Genomic DNA, 23,834 nt, shown 5'->3' on the forward strand with positions numbered 1-23,834 from the left:
CATGAACAAAAATGAAAAGATAAAATTGAGAATACATGAGAATGCATATGTCAGGCAAAAAGACAACAACCCGACGAAAATGCAGATAACATCCGAAGGCCACCAATGGGGTTTCAACGCAGCGAGAAAATCCCGCACTCGGAGGTGGTCATCAGCTGGCCCCTAAATAAAATTGTGTACTAGTTCAGTGAAAATGGACGGTCACACATAACTCTAAAAGTAAACATATACAAGTACTAAAATAAAACTAGATACCCTAAGGACCATTTAGTTAAAGTTTGAAGGTATTTGGCCCTTTATAGTTTCAGAGGAGAAGATTTTTTAATAGTTAACCACGACAGACGACGGACGACGACGGACGCAAAGTAAAGGCATAATCTTAGATGGGGCCCTTCGGGCCCCGTTGAGCTTAAAATACACAGACTGACAAAATCAAGCTCATGACTTGAGACAGGCGCAAAAATACGGAGTTGTCAAACCAAGAATTTATTTAAAAGGTGCAACCTATAACAAGCGAATAAGGAATGAATAAGAAACAGGGCAAAGTCGAGCGCTGAAGCGGGTGCATACGCGCTTATAGGGTTATTTCACCTATAAGAACCCATATAGCTAGCACCAGAGACCAGAAAAATCAGAATGATTCTTTTTAAAGGTGCAACATATAACACACGTATTTTAAGCAAACAAGGAAATAATAAGTAACAGAGTATCAGTCGAGCGCTGAAACGATTACGGGATCCCGCTTACATGTTTAACCCCGCCACATTCTGTATGTATGTGTCTGTCCCAAGCCAGGAGCCTGTAATTCAGTAGTTGTCGTTTTTTGATGTGTTACATATTTGTTTTTCTTTCATTTTTGTACATAAATTAGACAGTTAAGCCTCGGTCACACCTTACCGGATGGCACTAACGGACGCCTAACGGATGAAAATAAAAGTTGTCCGTTGACAAAATTGTTATCCGTTGGGAGTCCGTTGATGTACTGACCGAATAAAACGGACGCTTAACGAATGCATAACGGACATGCAACGGATATGCAACGTACGAGAAACGGAAACGTACCGGACAGAACGGATGTCGAACGTACACCCAACGGACGAGTGCCGCATAAAACGGACACCTAACGGAAGCGTATCGGATAAAGCAGATGAACAAGATATACGGAAAAATTAAAGACGACAATACTAATACATGTAAATCGCATAAATATTCAAAATGTTTCTGTGTAACTGGTTTTGGTTTGTTCTTCAAAATGCCGCCAGAGGGCAGTGTCTGGCCTGAATAAGAGCTGCTTGATTGTGAAGACGTGCCTTTACTCTAAGATCGATTATGAATAATAAGAATTCACGAACCTTAAGAAATCTGACATACCAATAATTGGCATTTCTGACGCGAAATTTTCAATTGGCATTTATCCGTTTCAGATCCGTTCACCATCCGTTTTATCCGTTATACGTCCGGTAGGAGTCCGTTTCTCATTCGTTTTACATCCGTTTTATCCGTTTAACGCCCGGTAGAAGTCCGTTGGTGAATTTATCTCCCAGACCTCCAACGGACGTATAACGGACACGTAACGGATACAAAACAATAACGAAACGGACAAGTACCGTACAAAACGGACGGCTAACGGACGTTCACCGGACATTTTATCCGTTGGACGTCCGTTCAAAGTTTTGAACATGCTCAAAATTTTCCACCGGACAGAACGGACGTCGAAGGATAAAACGTACGCTTAACGGACATGCAACGGATATGGACGGACGTCTAACGGATAAGCCTCGGTCACACCTTACCGGATAGCTCGAACGGACGCCTAACGGATAAAAATAAAGTTATCCGTTGACAAAATTTTTATTCGTTGGGAGTCCGTTGGTGTACTAACGGACATGTAACGAATGCCGAACGGACACACAACGAACATTGAACGTACGTGAAACGGATACGTACCGGACAGAACGGACGTCGAACGTACATCCAACGGACGAGTACCGGATAAAACGGACACCTAACGGAAGCGTAACGGACAAAACGGATGAACAAAATATTCTGAAGATTAAAGGCAATAAACCATCTAGAAATTAAAGGCAATAAACCATGAGAAATTTCAAGTGGCATTTGTCCGTTTTACATCCGGTAGGCATCCGTTTTATCCGTTATCCTTCCGTTAATGTCCGTTTCACATCCGTTTTATCCGTTGGGCGTCCGTTAGGCGTCCGGTAGACGTCCGTTGGTGAATTGGTCTACCGGATCTCCAACGGATGCATAACGTACACGTAACGGATACAAAACGGACGAGCACCGTACAAAACGGACGTCTAACGGACGCATAACGGACGTTCAACGGACATTTTATCCGTTGGACGTCCGTTCAAAGTTTTGAACATGCTCAAAATTTTCCACCGGACAGAACGGACGTCAACGGATAAAACGGACGCTTAACGGACGCCTAACGGATATGGACGGACGTCTAACGGATAAGAACGGACGTCTAACGGACATGAACGGATTGAAAAAAAGTTATCCGTTAGGCGTCCGTTCGAGCTATCCGGTAAGGTGTGACCGAGGCTATAAGAACGGACGTCTAACGGACATGAACGGATTGAAAAAAAGTTATCCGTTAGGCGTTCGTTCGAGCTATCCGGTAAGGTGTGACCGAGGCTTTAGTTTTTCTCGTTTAAACTTTTTTACATATGTCATTTCGGGGGCTTTTATAGATGACTATGCGGTATGGCTTTGCTCATTGTTCAAGACCGTACAGTGACCTATAGTTGTTAATTTCTGTGTCATTTGGGCTCTTGGGGAGAGTTGTCTCATTGGCAATTATACCACATCTTCTTTTTTATACATATGCGCTAATAGGGTTATTTCACCTCCAAGAACCTATTGCTACATGTCACACAAGTGACAAGAAAAAAAGTAACCGTTTTTTAAAAGGTGCAACGTTTAACACATGTTACAAGCAAATAAGTAACAGGGAATCAGTCAAGCGCTGAAACGGGTACTTTCGCGCTTAAAGTAATTTCACCTATTATATACAAACAAGAAATTTTACCAGTGATATTAAGAAAGTAAAGCACGTAAATTGTAGACATATAAGGAGTAACAAATAAGAACTAATGAATAGGTAATGAATAAGGAATAAGTAACGAATAGGTAACAAATAAGGAATAAAGAATAAGTGACGAATAGGTATCGAATAAAGAATAAGTTACGAATAAGGAATAAGGAATAGTAACCAACTTGACGACCCTCATTTTGAGTACTATTTTACTTCAAATTCAGCATTTAACATTACATACGTAATTTTTCGAGAGCAATATTAAAAACGTCTAGTGTTTCTTTGTTTGGATTGTAATGGAGCTGATTTGAATTAATATTTTTTTTAGTTTTTTGTCGAGCCTGCGACTTTTGTCGCAGAAAGCTCGACATAGGGATAGTGATCCGGCGGCGGCGGTGGCGGCGGCGGTGTTAGCTCACTTTTTAAAAGCTTTATATTTTAGAAGGTGGGAGACCTGGATGCTTCATACTTTGTATATGGATGCCTCATGTTACGAAGTTTCCGTCAGTCACATGTCCAATGTCCTTGACCTCATTTTCATGGTTCAGTGACTACTTGAAAAAAAGATAAGATTTTTTGTAATGTTAAATTCTCTCTTATTATAAGTAATAGGATAACTATATTTGGTATGTGCGTACCTTGCAAGGTCCTCTTGCCCGTCAGACAGTTTTCACTTGACCTCGACCTCATTTCATGGATCAGTGAACAAGGTTAAGTTTTGGTGGTCAAGTCCATATCTGAGATACTATAAGCAATAGGTCTAGTATATTCGGTGTATGGAAGCACTGTAAGGTGTACATGTCCAACTGGCAGGTGTCATCTGACCTTGACCTCATTTTCATTGTTCAGTGGTTATAGTTAAGTTTTTGTGTTTTGGTCTGTTTTTCTTATACTGTATGCAATAGGTCTTCTATATTTTGTGTATGGGATGGTTGTAAGGTGTACAGGTCTACCTGGCAGGTGTCATATGACCTTGACCTCATTTTCATGGTTCAGTGGTCAAAGTTAAGTTTTTGAGTTTTGGCCTTTTTTTCTAATACTATATGCAATAGGTCAACTATATTTGGTGTATGGAAATATTTCATGATCTACATGTCAGTCGCGCAGGTTTTATTTGACCTTGACCTCATTTTTTACGGTTCATTGCTCAGTGTTAAACTTTTGTGTTTTGGTCTGTTTTTCTTAAACTATAAGCAATAAGTCAATTTTATTTGTTGTATGGAAGAATTGTTAGCTGTACATGCCTACCTGGCATTGTTCATCTGACCTTGACCTCATTTTCATGGTTCAAAGGTCAATGTTTAGTTTTTTTGGTTTATGTTAAGTTTATGTGACAGTTGTCATAAAGCTATCAACATAATATCAATGATTAGTAAAGAAGGCGAGACATTTCAGTGTGTGCACTCTTGTTTTTTATATCAATTATACATAAATTACGTTACTTGAAATCTAATATCCTATTGCATACGCCGGCATATAGAGAGAAAATACACACAATAATCTGGGTCCAAAGCAACTTTGCCGTCAAAAAAAGGAAAATTAACAACAAAGAACAAAAAATCGTCTCTTTTTTGAATAGTAAGAGTTTTTCGTGTGAAACTGGAATATAATAATTCAAGTCTAGCAAAATACAATCATTTCTGTATATTAAAGATTTATTTTCAGCAAGTTCCTATGCGTAAATTTCCGCAGAAAATGCGATTTTTTTTTTTAGTTTAAGCAAAAATATCATCAAGATAACGGTAAGTGTTTTTTAAATTTACTCCAGACGGATCTTTTCTGAGATTGACAATTAACACTCTTATCACAGTTTCAGAAAAAGGCTTTTGTATGAGTTACAGAAAAATAAATCTGCAATCGTGAATTTAACATAACATCAAAATGAAACATGACCGATTAATTACCGAACCACACTGTGATATGATTGGTCTTCCAGGTGAAATAACATTCAAGTTCATTTGATCCAGCCTGTGGTCACTGTTGTATTTGTTTTAACTTCTGCGTTTCGAGACGGGAGCTTTTTGGAGGAATATAAACTCTACCTTTATTTAAAAGCTGGAAATGATCAATTTGACAAAGATAATTGATTGTGTCATTAGTAAGTAATATTCCAAGATCATGGCCGACACTCGGCTAACCGAGAGATTGGTCGGTTAATCTATATTGAGTATGCGGCTATATCGGCGGTTGGTCTGTTAATCGGGTTGGCTAAAGTCTGTTAATCAGGTGTTATCGAGAAAATCATTGAAAGTTCAGCATGTTTCATTGTATAACTTTCTAAATATACTTTCATCATAAAAAGTATTCATGTCTAACAAAACAGTTCAATGTACTGAATTTAGTGGTGTAATTATTATTTTTCTAGCTTCGATGTACGATCTATAAAATGAAAAGGCAGGTTACTCATCACTAAATTTATACACATTTTACACATATAAAATGTACACAAAATGACACATTGGTTAAATTTACTTGCATTCAATATTTTTAACATCGAAAAAAGAAAAAGCATTATGTTTGTTAACCATATTGATATCATTGTGTGAAAAATCTACACGAAAATCTGTATTTTGGTGACATAAATCAATCTTTATTTATAAAACCTGGTCTGTTAATGGGTCGGATGTATAAAACCCGGTCTGTTAATTGGTCTGTTAAGAGTTATGAATGGCAATAAAAGTATAATGTTATTGCTATATTGGGTGTTATCTGATCAAATGAGTAGGCTCAAGACGAGCGGCTAAAATATACGAAAACAACACATGAGCAATGAAACATAACATATAGGGAAACAACACATGAAATTGAAAATTGATAAAAATGGTTTCAAAAAGTGTAATATTAAAGTTATATTAATTTCATCCAAGAATGATCGCATATATCATGTTGATTCTGTTTAGTTGTCATGAATGACTTAAATTTGTCATCTACATTGGTAACCAGTATATAAATCAGAGATAGTAACTAAACACCAGTAAGTAAAATATATTGGGATGACAAAATATGAAAAATAAAGAAAGAATAATGAGTAAGATAAATAAGATGTAGAAAAAAATGACATAACAATTTAAAGAATACAGAAATAAACAATACCCCCAATCCGGACCCTCATGGTATACACAAGAATCTGGATGGAAACGCGGAATAAAGAATAATATATAAGGACAGAAAAGAGTGATACATTGCTAAAACCGAGAGAAAAATAATACTTGTTTAAGAATACAAACATGAAAAACCGATGGCTGTTGAAACAGTAACGGATTGCGATGTACTTATATTGGTGACAAATTCTAGAAGTTTATATGCGGACAACTATGGTGGCAGGTTAATGCCATTTTGCGTTTTAGCGCTTTAGCGTTTTCGCCTTACATATTCTATATAACGAAAATGCGAAAACGCGAAACCGATTTCTCGTTTTCGACTTCGCGTTTTCGCGATTTCGCGTTTTCGCCCTATAGAATATGAAAGGGGAAATCGCGAAAACGCGAAATGGACTTCACCGGCCAACATAGACAACTGTATTTCTCCTCTGCACTTATGTAGAAAGGAACTAAACCGAATAAAATGAATTGAAACTTAAAATAACCAAATGTAGCTGCATTCGCCCCTTTCCGTTTACTTCTTTAGAGTGATTTGTAAACAACATATGATTAAGTAATAGAAGAAAAGAACCAATTGGATGATGCTGACGAATAAGGGTTTAACGTTCAGTGACAAATATCATGCTCATATGTGAACGAGAACACGTTATATGTACCCTGTGTTGTATTAGAAAGACACTTTCAGTCGGAATTGAGAACGTGCTTCTTCGAACAGACACAAAAATTAAGGCTAATTGAAAACGTCAATAAAAAATTCATGCATATTCCAGAGGCCAATCCATATCACGCTATATTGAAGTGACACACCCTTCAATAAAATGCAAAGAAAGTCAAAATAAAAATGCTCTTTCTAGGATACTGGGCACCGTATTGTCATTTTTGTTTACTCAGGAACATCTCATTCTTAAATTTTTCAAGCGGAAAATATAAAGGTAGCAAAATTATTGTCGTGGCTAAATAACTCTTAACTGACACAATTTCAATTGTCCAACCCATTAACAGACTTTATTCCCATAATTTTCACTAAAACGTGGTATTATTCACGTTATTTTACAATTATGAAATATTTACTAATGTCAATTTATTTTTTAGAACCACAGTACTATTTTTTGTCCTTTAAATGATATCTAAATTTGTTTGTTTCGCCTTTTATTAAAAAAATTGCTATGCGTATAAGCATAAATACTACATACTTGCGCGACGCCTTTTAGTTTTACTGAAAACTGCACAGACTAAGAAATGTTTTTACAAGTGCAAAATGTTCTATGATAGATATCATTTTGTCAGACACTTTTCTTTTTTTAATTTGGTTCTTATAACATGCCAAAAATCTGTATATTTAATAGAGTTTGACATTAAATTAAGCGTTTTACTCTTAACAGACGTATAACCAACCCGATTAACAGACCAATCGCCCATATAGCCGCATACTCAATATAGATTAACCGACCAATCTCTCGGTTAGCCGAGTGTCGGCCGTGAAGATAGGATTGCCTTGAAGTTACACCATGACCTTCCCTTTCTGTATTTTGATTCTAATGCAGATGATTTAAGTCCAAAGTGTTCAGTTTCAATAAGAAAACCCTGAGTATATTAGATATTGTTTTTATTTCATGATTTTTTTTTCGAATATAAAAACTGACAAATTCATGTTGACATTGCACAAAATAAAATGATAAATTATAAAAATATCTTGCAATTTAACTTAATCCTTAATGTACAAATAGTCCCCGAACATCCTATTTCCATTACTGATTTCCCCGGTTATAAGTACTGATGCTCCCAAATTTTGAAGCAGAATGCAGTATAGCCTTAAAAAATAAAGATATACCAGGAATATTTGCAGTACATATAATATATATATATAATAGTACGAATGAGGGTTTGGTGAAGAGGGGAAGAGAAAGAAGATGTTGGGTCAATTAAGAATTCAATATATACGAGTGTCCCATTTCAGTGTCAAATGTTACAACCGAATGTTTATATGACTTAGCAATTGGAATGTTCTGGCTTTATAAAATAAAGTTTAGATCTGGAAAGTAAAATTAGTAACTATACTTTGTTTTCCGTCTTATCTAAATTGTAAAATAAATTGCCATTCCCTTAACCATTCGTCCGACTTATTATTTCGTGGTCAATACCTGATTCGATTGGCAGTGTATTAAGACCGAGATGCTGGTCCAAACATCATCAGAAAAAATATCTACTAATAAAACGAGTTAATCAAATATATCATTAGTTTATATGAAATATTCTAGTCTTAGTTTTTACTGATTCTTGAAGGACTTCAGCGGGAAAATGACTAAATACAGATTGTTTATTATCCAACGTTATCAAATAACTTAGAAAAGTCAGACAAAAAACAAAAAATAGAAGTAGATAATTTTTTTTAGACTGAGTAATTATAATTAAACTGCTTAAAAAAACACCAGGTATATACATTTCAATGAGTTGATGAACAGTTTGCCATTTTAGGCGGAATTTTGACAATATTTATAACACGTTTGTTTCTCGTTATTAAATACAGTTAAACTTTCATATTAAAACACTCTCTCCATTGCTCTATACCATCACGACTTGTTACATATATCGGACATAAATCGGAACGTGGATGCTATATCCACCTTTTTTTTAAGATTTCAATAACCATTGCAATAAAACAATTATAGAGAAGATACATTCTTCAAGTGATTTATTAAAAAACTATTGAATTAAAGCATTGATAGAGTTTTTGAATATCATCAACAACGTAATTCAATAATATAGAAAACGTATAATAGATACTGTTTCATGTCTGTGGGCGAAATATGGTAGACGACACTTTTTCCTTTTCTTTTTTAAAAATAAGACAAAATAAATATATGTGCATGTTAGAAGATTACGTTTCTCGTCTTCATTACACATGGTAATTCATCAATCGAATTATCATTTATACAGATTTGTACCTTTATATTGTAGGAGTGGAGTATATACAAGTACCTCTATTTAAATTTAAAACATCGTCATAATTATTTAAAATTGGCCCATGAAATCCAATATATTTTGTCGTATTAAAAGTGTAAAATAAAATAAATAAAACAAAAATTGTTGCATACAATAAAGTGTAATGTGCTACATAGAATTGCTACGTGTTCAACACTAAAATTTTGTGTGTTCGTTTGCCGATTAACAATTCTATAACTTGGGTGGGAGTGATTGGCCAAAACTAGATATATGGGAGGCGTAAACAATCCACACTATTGTTTTAACAGGTTGAGCGATACAATTTGTCAATCAATCACTTACTCATTTAAAATAATAAGTTATTATGTGAATACACTATAAATTAGAATTGATTATGTTATAAAAATAGCGGTTAACCGATAAAAATAGCGATTAACCGATAAAACAGCGGTTAACCGATAAAATTAGCGTTTAATCGACATAAAAGTAGCGGTTAACCGATAAAATTAGCGGTTAACCGACATAATAGTAGCGGTTAACCGATAAAAATAGCGATTAACCGATAATAGTACCGGTTAATCGATAAAAATACCTTTTGAACCAAATGGTACACCATATGTATAGGTATATTATAGTCATTTCCCTGCTGAAAGAACTGTTATTATTTTGAATTGCTATAAAAATGTCCAAACTAGACTGAACAATTTGTTCAGTTTTCTTACCAGTTGAACAATTTGGTTTAATAATGGAAGTATTATATTGACAGGAACTTTAACAAGCGGACTTCAAACCTTTATAGTGCGATGCCGCAAAATCGTTAAGTATCTGTAAATTAACTCGACATGTCTTATGGATGAATGGGTTCCGATCAAATTTTTGGAACCTCATGAATGATCGTAATTACGGAACATACCGAAATAACCGGATATGCACTTAATTGTCAAGGAAAGAATTTACCGACCATGTGAATGACAAATATGTCAGTTTTTACGGGTTTTGCTGCTTAAAAACAAATAAAAAGAAAGGAAACGAAATCCCCAAAAACTGAAGAGTAAAAATACTTACAAGCCATAAACATTTCAGTTTAAGTTGCAATCAATTTTAAAATAGTAAGATTTTTATTCATGAAAGAGCCGTTGTCTAGACACGCGAAACTGTTTTATACATGTTAGGCTTGAAAATCATAAAATTTGCATGTACTTTGCATGTAAACTGAAAGGTTTGTTAAAGAGCTTTGATCCGGAAAAAAATATCAAATATTTTGATTTATTGTTTACTGAAAGTACAATCTTTATGGTAAATATTTCATGCAATTTATCAAGAAACAGAAACATAAATTACTTAGCAAACGGTGTAAGATGTTTCAGAACTGTTAAGCTTTTAAACACATAAATAAATTCTAAATTGGTTTCCATGATAAAAAAAAATAAACTGCTTAGGGCCCATCATGGTGATCATTCTTTAAATGCATCCAGAAATATTAAAAGCCATCTGTAAAAATAAATCTGTCAGATGTCAGATCGAGTAATCTCGGACTAGGTTATGTTTAAGGTTGTTTACAACTTTGGAATTATCATAAAAGGTGTAACAATTCATCTGCATGTCTCGTAACCTGATATTGCTATGTAGAGGTCATCACATGTGTGTAATTATTAACCTCTTTTAGTCTTTAAAACATATTTGATAAATAAGTTAACAACATTTTACGATAGAGAAAACCATTAATATTTGTGTAACACTCGATAAAAGTTTACAATCTTTAACTTAAAATTTGAGATAACTGGCACCATCTGGCTCACTACAAGCGCATCACATTATTTTCTGCAAACACTCTGCTTCAGAATCATGTAATTTTCATAATCGGATATTTCCCGATTTCCAAGTTCCAATGATTAAAACATACTCAACAAAACTAAAAATAAGCTTGCCCTCTTTCCGAATGCAGTTAATTTTCTGATGTCATTCTGTTAAATATGGACCGATTTTTTCGATCTTTTCAGCGTTGTTCTTCATTTATTGAACGGAAACAGGTGTTGTTATTCATGTGGCGATTCACAAATAACCACGGGAGTTTCCGTTTTTATTTACATTGGCAGGTAGAAAAGACAATCGATATCAAATCTCGTGATAAGACCAGCTTCAGGTAAGAGAACAGGCGAAGGCGGCATCACAGATACCCCACAAAGGAGTTATCACGTACTTGACAAACTGAGTCGGAACCTTTTATTTTCTTAAAGAAATCAGTGGGATGGGAATGTGCTAATTTTTCGTTGGACTTCCTGTCAATATAATACTTCCATGGTTTAATAAAACAAATTGCAATTTGGTCAAAATTTTGAATGAGTTGCAATTGCTGGATAGCAACACTTACAGTCAAGTCAACTGTAATATATAATCTATTTCTGTGTAATTTTGTCTCTTGCAGAGAATTGTTTCATTGCTTTCATACCCCATTTTCTTATTTTCATATTAACAGCTATTTTTAACTGATGTTACATTCCATCTAATGATAGTTGGCTGTTTTGATTTTAAAAAAAGACAAAAAACATTCTTCTTTATTTTTATTTTATTCATAAAATAGTTTGAAATGAATAATAATTACACATCATCTGAGATTTAAATAAAATTAAACATTACCAATTTTTCAGCACCAGATGCTCATTTTGACAATAAATGTCTCTTCGATGATGGGCAATATAGGAAAGGTGTACTGACATAAGTAGTCTCTAAACACATTAGCTCCATGGAGCTTTCGTTAGTAGAAGCCATATTAACTATGTGTATCAGTGAGAAAAATGTAAAAGCATAAAAATATAGTATATACCAATACACATAATTAACAGCGCCTGGTGATGTTTGATAGCCTGACCGGTTTCGGTCCATAAAGGACCTTCATCAGAGGCAGAATGGTGGATTAATGTTTGCACCCTATTTATATAGATATGGTAACCGGCGGTTGAGTTAACCAGCGGTTGAGTTAACCGGCGGTTGCGTTAACCGGCGGTTGAGTTGACCGGCGGTTGAGTTAACCGGTGGTTGAGTTAACCAGTGGTTGAGTTAACCGGTGGTTGAGTTAACCGGTGGTTGAGTTAACCGGTGGTTGAGTTAACCGGCGGTTGAGTTAACCGGCGGTTGGGTTAACCGGCGGTTGAGTTAACCGGTGTAAAATCCCAGTGGGATTCCATGGTTACAATTATCTATATTTAGCTAATGTTATTGTTACAGTAAACTTTTTGACATGTTACGGTAAACATTTTTACACTATATGGTAAACATGTGACCTGATGATATAACCATATTTGGGCTTTAGCATTGGATAAAGGGTGTTTTAATAATTTAAGAAGTACATAGTAATCATTTAGTCTTGATCTTTGGCTTATGATCCACCTAAATATCAAGTCTTGGAATAGTATTTCATGGTAGTTATGTGATCTTAATATTTGGCTTATGATACACCTAAATATCAAGTCTTGAAATAGTACTTCCTAGTAGTCATGCAGTCTTGACCTCAGGCTTATGATACACCTGTATATCAAGTCTTGAAATAGTAATTCATGGTAGTCATGCAGTCTTGATCTTTGGCTTATGATACACCTAAATATCAAGTCTAATAATAGTATTTCATGGTAGTCATGCAGTCTTGACGTTTTAGCTTGTGATACACCAAAACATCAAGTCAAAACTATTACCCCCCCCCCCTAACCAAACAAAATTTGGTTTAGGGGGGGGGGGGGTTCTTATTGAGAATGCTTCATTTAAGCCTTTAGTACGCCTTATCGGCTATCAAACATCACCAGGCGCTGTTAATTATGTGTATTGGTATATACTATATTTTTATGCTTTTACATTTTTCTCACTGATACACATAGTTAATATGGCTTCTACTAACGAAAGCTCCATGGAGCTAATGTGTTTAGAGACTACTTATGTCAGTACACCTTTCCTATATTGCCTATTGATTTTTCACTGGCATAGGAGCTCTAAGCGTAAGCCTAGCGATTACCTGAAATTGATGTATATATGTAATACCTACATTACAAACTTAAGGTGTTGCAAACTTTTTAACACTGAGGATTAATATTCATCTACCTTTGATCTTGAAAGGAGTACTAAAGGCTTAAATGAAGCATTCTCAATAAGAACCCCCCCCCCCCCTAAACCAAATTTTGTTTGGTTAGGGGGGGGGGGGGGGTAATAGTTTTGACTTGATGTTTTGGTGTATCACAAGCTAAAACGTCAAGACTGCATGACTACCATGAAATACTATTATTAGACTTGATATTTAGGTGTATCATAAGCCAAAGATCAAGACTGCATGACTACCATGAATTACTATTTCAAGACTTGATATACAGGTGTATCATAAGCCTGAGGTCAAGACTGCATGACTACTAGGAAGTACTATTTCAAGACTTGATATTTAGGTGTATCATAAGCCAAATATTAAGATCACATAACTACCATGAAATACTATTCCAAGACTTGATATTTAGGTGGATCATAAGCCAAAGATCAAGACTAAATGATTACTATGTACTTCTTAAATTATTAAAACACCCTTTATCCAATGCTAAAGCCCAAATATGGTTATATCATCAGGTCACATGTTTACCATATAGTGTAAAAATGTTTACCGTAACATGTCAAAAAGTTTACTGTAACAATAACATTAGCTAAATATAGATAATTGTAACCATGGAATCCCACTGGGATTTTACACCGGTTAACTCAACCGCCGGTTAACTCAACCGCCGGTTAACCCAACCGCCGCCTAACTCAACCGCCGGTTAACTCAACCGCCGGTTAACTCAACCACCGGTTAACTCAACCACCGGTTAACTCAACCGCCGGTCAACTCAACCGCCGGTTAACGCAACCGCCGGTTGACTCAACCGCCGGTTAACTCAACCGCCGGTTAACTCAACCGCCGGTTAACCCAACCGCTGGTTAACTCAACCGCCGGTTACCATATCTATATAAATAGGGTGCAAACATTAATCCACCATTCTGCCTCTGATGAAGGTCCTTTATGGACCGAAACCGGTCAGGCTATCAAACATCACCAGGCGCTGTTAATTATGTGTATTGGTATATACTATATTTTTATGCTTTTACATTTGTCTCTTCGATGATGGTCGAGCCAAAAATATTGAAAATACAAAACTTATTAAAAGAATCAGACTGAGAGCTTATAAAACAAAAAGGAATAAAGATATGTGAGTCTGCATATGGACTTATCTATCATTCAAGAAATTCTGTCTGTCAAATTAACCCTTTTGTTTATTCAAAAAAACAAACTATTAAAGATGCGAGTTAATCCTTTGATGCATAACAATAAATATATTTAGAAAATGTTTGTAAACTATAGAATTGCAATACATTTTTCTGTACACTTTCTATAGTTTTTCTGGGCTGTTGATAACCAGAGATTGTTGATAACAAGTCATAATAAAACTCTTGATTCTGTATTTGAGTTTTGGGAAAGGTTTTTTCTTAACATTCATTCAAGAAATACAAAGATCCTTTCTCCTGAAGGATTTTTAACAAACCAAAAACAAAAGAAGATAAAACTAAATAATCATATTTCTACAAAATAATTGTTTTCACACAATAAAAAAAACTTAAGCTCTCAGTTATGACTTTCCACACAAAAACTAAAAATCAAAATTAATGAAACATAAATTCTGGCAAATATATATAAAATATGACAATTGGCACTGTATGATTTCCTAACAGATTACAAATGGTACAAGTAACCCTGAGATAAAAACTGGTTGATTGACTGATTGCTGCCTTATCATCCAGCTACAAATATTATATGCACATTTAGGATATCAAAAATATTTCAAAATATACTTTGGACAATATCTTTTGATCCTATAAAAACTTCTCAAGTTTGAAAAACTGCCAGTAAGGCTTGACAATGTAATTAATATCTTCAATCACAGATTTTGATGGCGCTGACAATGCGAAAAATATAGGAATGCTATAAAATTGAGAAAAGAAATGAGGATTATGTCAAAGATACAACCTGAAATAAGAGTAAGAAAACATCCACAAGCCACCAATAGGTCTTTAACACAGTAAGAAAAGCCCTAACCCTAAGGCGTGCTTCAGCTGGCCCCTTAAGAAAAATGTGTACTAGTTCAGTGATAGTGAAGGCCGTATTCAACTCCAAAACATATAAATGAACTAAAATCAAAAATCATACAAGACTTACAAAGGCCAGAGGCTCCTGACTTGGAGAGGCGCAAAAATACTGCAGGTTCTCAAACAAAATTATCCCAGCTAGACATAAAATTATAATACCTGGGACCTACATGGCTGCATGTAATTTATCGAGATGACTTGTACATCAGAGCATTTCTAATGAGTATTTCAAGACCAATAATATAAATCATTAACTTTCATAGAAGCCAAGAAAACTCGGTCCAAAGTTTCCATTGAACATTGAGTGTTGTATCAAATTTTAAACCATCGGCTGCAAGGAAGAGGGCTACACAGCAGATGTGAAAAATTGTCTTACTCTCTACCACTCAACATTATCATTATCAGACCAAATATCAAAACATTTCATTTTACAAAAAAAGCCAAAAAAACTTGGACGGAATTGAGCAGTTACTGACCAACTTCTGTGACTCATGAAAAGAATAAAATAAAATATAAATAATTATTATTTAAAAGATTTTACTTTTTTCAAAGAACTTGTAATCTTGATTTTGTGCACTGCTATCACATCAAATGTTTATATAGGCAGAATAAAATTGAGAATGGAAATGGGGAATGTGCCAAAGAGACAACAACCCGATCATAGAAAAAAACAACAGCAGAAGGTCACCAACAGGTCTTCAATGTAGCGAGAAATTCCCACACACGGAGGCGTCCTTCAACTGGCCCCTAAACAAATATATACTAGTTCAGTGATAATGAACGCCATACTAATTTCCAAATTGTACACAAGAAACTAAAATTAAAATAATACAAAACTAACAAAGGCCAGAGGCTCCTGACTTGGGACAGGCGCAAAAATGCGGCGGGGTTAAACATGTTTGTGAGATCTCAACCCTCCCCCTATACCTCTAGCAAATGTAGAAAAGTAAACGCATAACAATACGCACATTAAAATTCAGAAAAATTAAAACAGAAGTTCTGTTTTAATTTTTCAAGTGACTGAAAATCAAAAGTGCTAGTCTTTGCTGCATTTGTTGTAAAAAAAAATTCAAACCTCTATTGACAAGCTGCTTATTTAAACAGAGAATTTTTTACTCCAGTAAGATATACAGTCAGCCGAAAAAATTTGTGTAATATGTGTTATAATGTTGCTATCGGAAAAAATTTGTTTTGAAAAACTTTGAAAACAAATTGAACCATAATGTCAGAGGTGGATATAGATGGTGGGGCTCACCACTTAGTGTTACAAATGGGTGAATATTCTTAATGCGCTTCTAATTGAGGCACTGAAGAGATGTGTGTAAACAAAAAATCTCTGTGTAGTGATATTGGACATGTTTCTGTTTTAAAAAAGTGACTGAACTTATCCATTTCTTTTAATTTGGAAAGTAGAGAACCGTAGAATAAATGTGTAAAAACTATGGAACTATTAGATGTATTCAAAGTATCAAATTTTAAAAGAACTTATTGGCTGAAAAAAGAAATTGACAGGAGGAGCCACATCACAAAAGGATTTAAGGGGTATGCTCATTTATGGAAAAAAGGAATATTAAAAAATAAACCACAGGACTCCAAAAATTAAACCACATATGTGAAAATGTCTTATAACTTTGAAAAAAATTACATGTATGCATATTCATGTTAGATGACTGACTTATGGCACTGACAATGAGTTTATCATTTGTTCATTATTACTATTTAAGAATGTGTCAAACATTTTACAGGTCAATTTGAAAAGGAGATATGTCTTGTCTCAAGAATAACTACTGTCAATATGTACAGAAAGTAGTTTTCTCAGGGACACCTTAAAATCACTCTATAAACATTAAATAAGAGGTGCTTAACTACAAATGGTATGAAATAATTTAATCAATTCTAAACACATTACAAAGTAACAGGATGGTAATTTTATTGATTAACTGATATGTAGTAGAAACATATATACTGATGTGTTGGATGATACATACTAGATCAAATAATCATTAAAAAAATACAAAACTTTATATATTTACATAATGATGAGTATTCTTTTGTTTTGAACACAAGCTGTTAGATCTTAAATGGTACATTCATTTACAAGTTAATGTGTACTTTTTGATACATTCAATCATTCACTTTTACATTTTTAATAGTAATTCTATAATCATTCCCTTTTACATTTCGAATAGTAATTATACAATCACTTTTTGATACATTGAGATAACAATGATAAAATGTCAATGAACTGTACCTGATAAATCATAAAAAGATTGTCAAACTATATAAATCAAGAAGAAGTATAGTAATTGCAGAATATAATTGAAATGTTTTGTATAATGTATAAGACTTTTAATACTGACATTGACATTTCAAAAAAATAAAAGACATCTATTCTAATTCATATGTCTTTCACATGAGAAATGCATCGACTTTTATTTGAATAATTAAGAAGTATGTGAAGCATGTGAATTTAATAAAAAATCAAAGTTTGTTTCACATTTGTATTACATCTCTTTTTATATTGCATAGAATGTCAGACTAATGCCCATGAAATCTGTGTTGCCAAATATTACTTGCAGCACTGTATTCTATATTCTAGCACTATGACCTTTAATCTTTCTACATTCTAATCATTCTTTCAAAAAAAGTGAAGTCTAACACCAATTGTTAATGTATTTTGGTTTCAAAATATTTGCTCTCAGGTTTACCTGATAAAAGTTAATCCAGATACATTGTGAATAGGCAATAAACATATAAATTATAATTTTAATTTTACTTGTTAAAACACCTGGTTTAATTAAATGACAAAATAAAAAGTTTGGCTTTTTCCTGTGTGTTAGACCCAGTTCACACTGGCATTTTTTTTATCGATCTAAATACAACCAGTTAGCCTTCACATAATATTTAATCCTAAGGATCTCTATCGGTTTAATCTGAACCATTGCATTCACACTACAAGTACTGAAGTACTGAACATCAGATGACCACAAGTTCCAGTGGATCACAAGTACTTGCCTCAGAAAAAAATCATATCTCTAACGTAACGGTACCCAAATTGCACCTATTTAGCAAAAGAAGCAGCGGAAATCTTACAAGATTTCCTAGAGACTAAACAATTTGTAATTTTATGATTTAATACTATGCATGTCTTTAAACATAGGTAAATATATTTAGATTTACACAAAACAGTCACAGTATTTATCTACAGATAAAGTGTTTACTGAAAAGGTAAAATGTACGAGAACGACGCCATGTGACGTCATCAAAACGTCATCTTTTTAAAATTGGCAAATACAATATGTTACAAGCATCCATTTTTTTTAAAATGAAAAGGAAGCATGGACTAATATCCAATTGTTCAAAATATTTGAAGAAATTAAACAAAAGCTCTGTTATTCAACTTTTGACGATACGAATTTAAGCATGGGTGTAATTTGGGTACTCCTCATTACGGAATCATGGATAGTTTGGAGGTCGATTCAAACCCAATTTTCTACGACTCAATAGGGATTAAAAATCAAATTGGTGTACCTATATAATAAAGAAGGATACGGCTACAAAATCAACACAGAATGAAAATTATCAGAAAAAATCGTAGGTGAAAAAACTGTCAAAAATAGGTGCAATTTGGGTACAGTCCTGTTATACCTGAAAGTTGTTATGATACATAAATATATTTTTTTCTGAGACAACTTCCTGTGTGAATGATGAATAAATGGCAGGGAATTCAACCTCACCGTAATAACTATTATATTGTAGTGATATATCATTTGTTATTAGTATACTCTGGTTTGTTGTTATATATCATATTAATTTGTATAGCAAGTTATATATATATATAGCAGATCATCTAAATACCTCTACATATAAATTTTCATCCTTTTGCAATTATCCATAAATTTTTATAAGGGGGGCCCACTGATGCCTTAAGAGGGAGCTCTTTCCAGTCATGATTCAGTGATTCCCTATATAATCAACCAAATTTTCCCCACAAAAAGGGGGTCTAGGCCCCCCTAGATCCACCTAGGATTTGCTTGTCATTCTATTCTCGTGATACTCTTTTGTTATAATCGGTTTTTCTTTTTGAAAGGATTTGAGTACCCATTCATATTTTTCCTTTTTTTGTTGCAAAACGTTCTTAGGATATTCTTCTGCATGTGTTAACACAAATTTTGGTGTTCAATGATTTGCTATTGATATATATATTCCTCATGACAAAACATTTTCATATCATTTATCTAACAATTTTCTTTAAAATGATTTTCTTGAATATTTATTGATGAAATTAATATATAACAAGCTATAAGGAATATTATTTTGCACTTGATAATATCCGTATAATTATACAAAATACGTTAGGTTTTCAAAAATGCAAGTCACATTGGTAGAAATGACTACAGCAATAAAACACCAGAATGACTCAAGATAATCTGTTGTAAAAATGCAATTGATCCGACCTAATTATCACTGTGTATTAGTTGTATAAGTATAAATATTTAATCAAATTAATGTTTTGATACACACACTTGCAAAAAAATAAATAATGGCTGAAGTAATTGATTCACTTAGGTTACAGTTTCAAATGTTGATACTGCTGTTCTTATAGTTTTTGTTTATTTTTAGCACTTTCATGTTGTTCATCTATTTTGTAATAAATTATATGTTTGATTTTTCTGCCATATTTGTGCACAAATTATTTTCGATTCAATCATACTAGTTCACATATCAGTTAAATTGGTTCACTTAAGATTGATTCAAAATAAACTACTTCTTTTGGTGTTTAAGTTTAGACTAATTCACAAGATTGATTCAAAGTGTTCACATTGGGCTTAAATCGATCTAAAGTGAACCAATCTTGTATAAATTGATCTAAATGTCCAAGGGTGAACAGGGTCTCTTACTATACTGGAGTTAAACAAAATAAAAATTGTTTCAAAACTATTAATCAACTAGGAAAATAATACACTTCAAATTTCTAGAAAGCCCAAACTAAAGTAAAAAAAACCCAAAAAAAAACCAAAAAAAACAGGGAAAAACAAGAATGTGTCCATAGTACACGGATGCCCCACTCCCACTATCATTTTCTATGTTCAGTGGACCGTGAAATTGGGGTCAAAACTTTAATTTGGAATTAAAATTAGAAAGATCATATCATGGGGAACATGTGTATTAAGTTTCAAGTTGATTGGACTTCAGCTTCATCAAAAACTACCTCGACCAAAAACTTTAACTGGACAGACAAATGGAGGCACAGACCAGAACACATAATGCCCCTCTACTATCGTAGATGGGGCATAAAAATCAAGGATGATCTCCTCCCATTTACTCATTCAAAACCAGAAACACAAACAATAATGCAACCTCGCAAAAAAGTTAAGGATCACTTCCTCAGATAAGAGGTAGACAGATTGTGGTAAAAAAATTGTAGCAGCACATAAGTTTTTCCATCTTGATATATCATGGAGGTAGTAGGAACGATACTGCATAACTCTATCCTCAGTTAAATATATCATATGGACTATATTCTGCTGAAGTTTTATATTTTACTTCCTCGTCTGATACTGATGAGGAATCTTCACTACTGACATCATTTACATTTTTTTCTATAGCTGATGGTTTCTTCAAGTTGCTTGGAAGCTGTTTATTCTTACCTATAAAAGAAATACATATAGTCAAACCTCTATTAACCAGTCAAACGTGGAGAATACCAAAAGTGAGTAAACCTTTGGTCCAACTGGTCACAAAAAGAACTACTGTACATTTAAATAAAGTGCACAGACATTCATTAAATTCAACAGTTTATTTCAATGATTAATATTCAGTTAAATTGTGAATTTTGAAAATGTTCAAGCATATACATTTTTGTTTGCTTGTATGAAATATACTGAGAAATCACATTTTTTTTTTTTTTTCAAGTTTAACCATGTTATCAGTATTGCTTCAATAAAACTGACAATTTCACAACAGTATGAAATCAAAGCAAATCACCAGAAAGTTGGTATGGTCAACAGTATTTCCTTAAACTGCATTATTGGTGGCTGAAAACTATAATAATGGATGACATTAGCACATTATGATGAAATTGGATTTCAATAGTAATTTTGATGCTCACTCGGAATTGCGTTACTTACTTTTAGTTAACATAAATGGTCTTTCATCATCACAAACTTCAGAATCTGATGAACTGTCAACAAATCTTTCAAAATCTACACTTAAATTGGAAGGCTGAAAAATACATTATAAAGTGCAATCAAATGTTTATGAACCAATACCATTTTTTCTAAAATAAATGAAGTAAAAATCCAAAAGTATTATTAACTGTATTATTAACTGTTCCAACAGAACGTTAATGACCCACAGACTGCCTGTTGTAATACAATAAATAACAAGGATTGGTTTATCAATAAAAAAAAAAATGCCTACTTATTCTTTAGTCCAACCAATTTATAACATCAAAATCAAAATGTTCTCATCTTTGATAAGGATGTAATGTTTGCAGCAGAATTGCCAGGAACCAAAAATGAACAAAAATAATTACCTTATGTCTTGAAATACAATCTGTAAATTTAAAAGACAGTGTAAAACACCTTAAATTGCTTGTTACATAATAAAACCAACCTTCTGTTTTTGCCTCAAAAGTCTTGGCCATTGTCCTTTCTCAACTTTCCTTAGAGAAATTCCAACTTCGCTACCTCTGATTTCATATTTACACTTTGACGGATTAACTGCATCATAAAGCTCATAAAAAAAGGAATATAGTTTTCCATCAACTTTTGTCCTAAAAATAAATATTTAACAAATAATGTTGTCATTAATACATCTGTATAAGGATTATTCAAGAAAATTTCCACACATGTCCATTTCAAAAGATATGCATCCCTTGAAACTTAATAAAAATAACAAACTTCAACATGCAAACTATGCCGAAAATCTTATGTTAATGCAATACATTTTCATGTATTTTTAAGTTGCTGAACTTTCTATTGCTATCCAAAAACTTTTATTTAAAAATAAAAATATTTCATTCATTTAAAAAAATACTATGACATTATTACAAGTCTCAAAAATAAAAAAAAGTGCTTTTCTACATTCCTTCTCCCATAATCCTATATATATGTTAGTCAGGAGCCTGTAAATCAGTGGTTGTCGTTCATTGATGTATATTTGTTTTTCTATCATTATTTTGTACATAAATACAGCGATTACTTTTCTTGTTTGAATTGTTTTATATTTTATATTTGTCATTTAGGGCCTTTCATAGCGGACTTTGCAGGATGGGTTTAACTCCTTGTTGAAAGTTGTACAGGGACTTAGATTCTATAGTTTTCAATTTCAAGGTCATTTGGTCTCTTGTGGAGAATTGCAATCATACCACATTTTCTTATTTTTTTAGTATATCACTTCGGGAAGTATGAATACAATATCTACATGATATCTAAACTGATTATTGTATATAACAAATGGTGTATTCCTTATATTTTAATAAGATTTTCTTTTCACCCAAACATTGTAGCATTCAATGATTTTCATTCTCTTAACACAATAATTGATCAATCAAGACTGAGGGTAACTCAAGTATTTTAAGGAATTAAATGGTCTGTGCAAACCCATTTTATACTGACTTGAATTCCAGGGTCCTTGGTTGGAAATCAATATGACATGTGACCACAGCTTTAATCTTCACACTAACAACTACTATAAAGGTATTCTGTACCCAATGCACTGGAGGCTGTGCCCTGTAAGTAACAAATCAAAAGGTTGTACAGCATACAAAACAATATACTGGAAGATTTTCATTACAGAACTGAATGCTTCTTTTTTTGTAAATTCATTGTGGTATAAAAGCGTTGACTAATAATGTGTGCATGGTCAATGCTTTTACAACCCTATAAAATTACTATAAGAAGCATTCAATACTTATAATTACATTATTTCGTTACGATTGAAAAAAATCTATTTTTATCATATATTTCTTTAAATAACCTGTGCACTTTTCTGTGATAGCACGTGTCATCATGGATGTTAAACTTCCTTAAGTTATGAAGGTGAATTTTAGAATGACACACAAGCGTTCTTATCGAATCAATTAACACATTCTTCTTGAAACATACAAGTAATGTAATTATTTGTCAATAGATGAATAATAAGGCATTCACTTTAAAATTTCATGGATGTTATTTCCTGTAACTTTCAATATCTGGAATTACCTTCAATATTGATTATAGAAGTGTCTAAAAAAAATTCATTGAGACTGAAACCAAAATTACAGAGTGGTAAGTAATTCTACAGCTCAAAAGGCTCTGTTTGTGTTTAAATAATATGTCATGGTCTAAATCTTCCTCAGTCTTTACAAAATGTTTTACCTATTCATTTTTGCAAAGAACTACTTTAGCTTTTGAATGATCAGAGCAAAAACTGAATATATAGATAGTATTTTATAATAGCTACCAACTATACAATTGTATTACAGTAGATAAGTAATGCTATAAGGTAATGTCTCGAAAGTTACAGAAATAAAAACTAAAATATTGTTAATATTCTATTCCAAGTCATGAATATTTCAATTTATAATGACAAAAATT

The 23,834-nt window shown here is 33.3% G+C and overlaps 1 protein-coding gene across 6 annotated transcripts in view; it reads right to left on the reverse strand.

Annotated features, from left to right (window-relative positions):
• Positions 1-20,624: 20,624 nt before the first annotated feature.
• The window catches only part of LOC139523874 (uncharacterized), an 88,234-nt gene continuing 85,024 nt past the window's right edge, over positions 20,625-23,834 (reverse strand). For all 6 annotated transcript variants that reach the window (XM_071318243.1, XM_071318240.1, XM_071318241.1 and 3 more), the window contains 4 exons: positions 22,875-22,988; positions 21,871-22,030; positions 21,384-21,477; positions 20,625-20,903 (listed from right to left, as the gene is read on the reverse strand). In XM_071318243.1, the coding sequence (XP_071174344.1) occupies positions 20,749-20,903; positions 21,384-21,477; positions 21,871-22,030; positions 22,875-22,988 (523 nt within the window). In that variant the 3' untranslated portion in view covers positions 20,625-20,748. The remainder of the gene's footprint in view (positions 20,904-21,383; positions 21,478-21,870; positions 22,031-22,874; positions 22,989-23,834) is intronic.

The sequence above is a fragment of the Mytilus edulis genome, chromosome 5 (assembly GCF_963676685.1).
Source record: "Mytilus edulis chromosome 5, xbMytEdul2.2, whole genome shotgun sequence".
Lineage (NCBI taxonomy): Eukaryota > Metazoa > Mollusca > Bivalvia > Mytilida > Mytilidae > Mytilus > Mytilus edulis.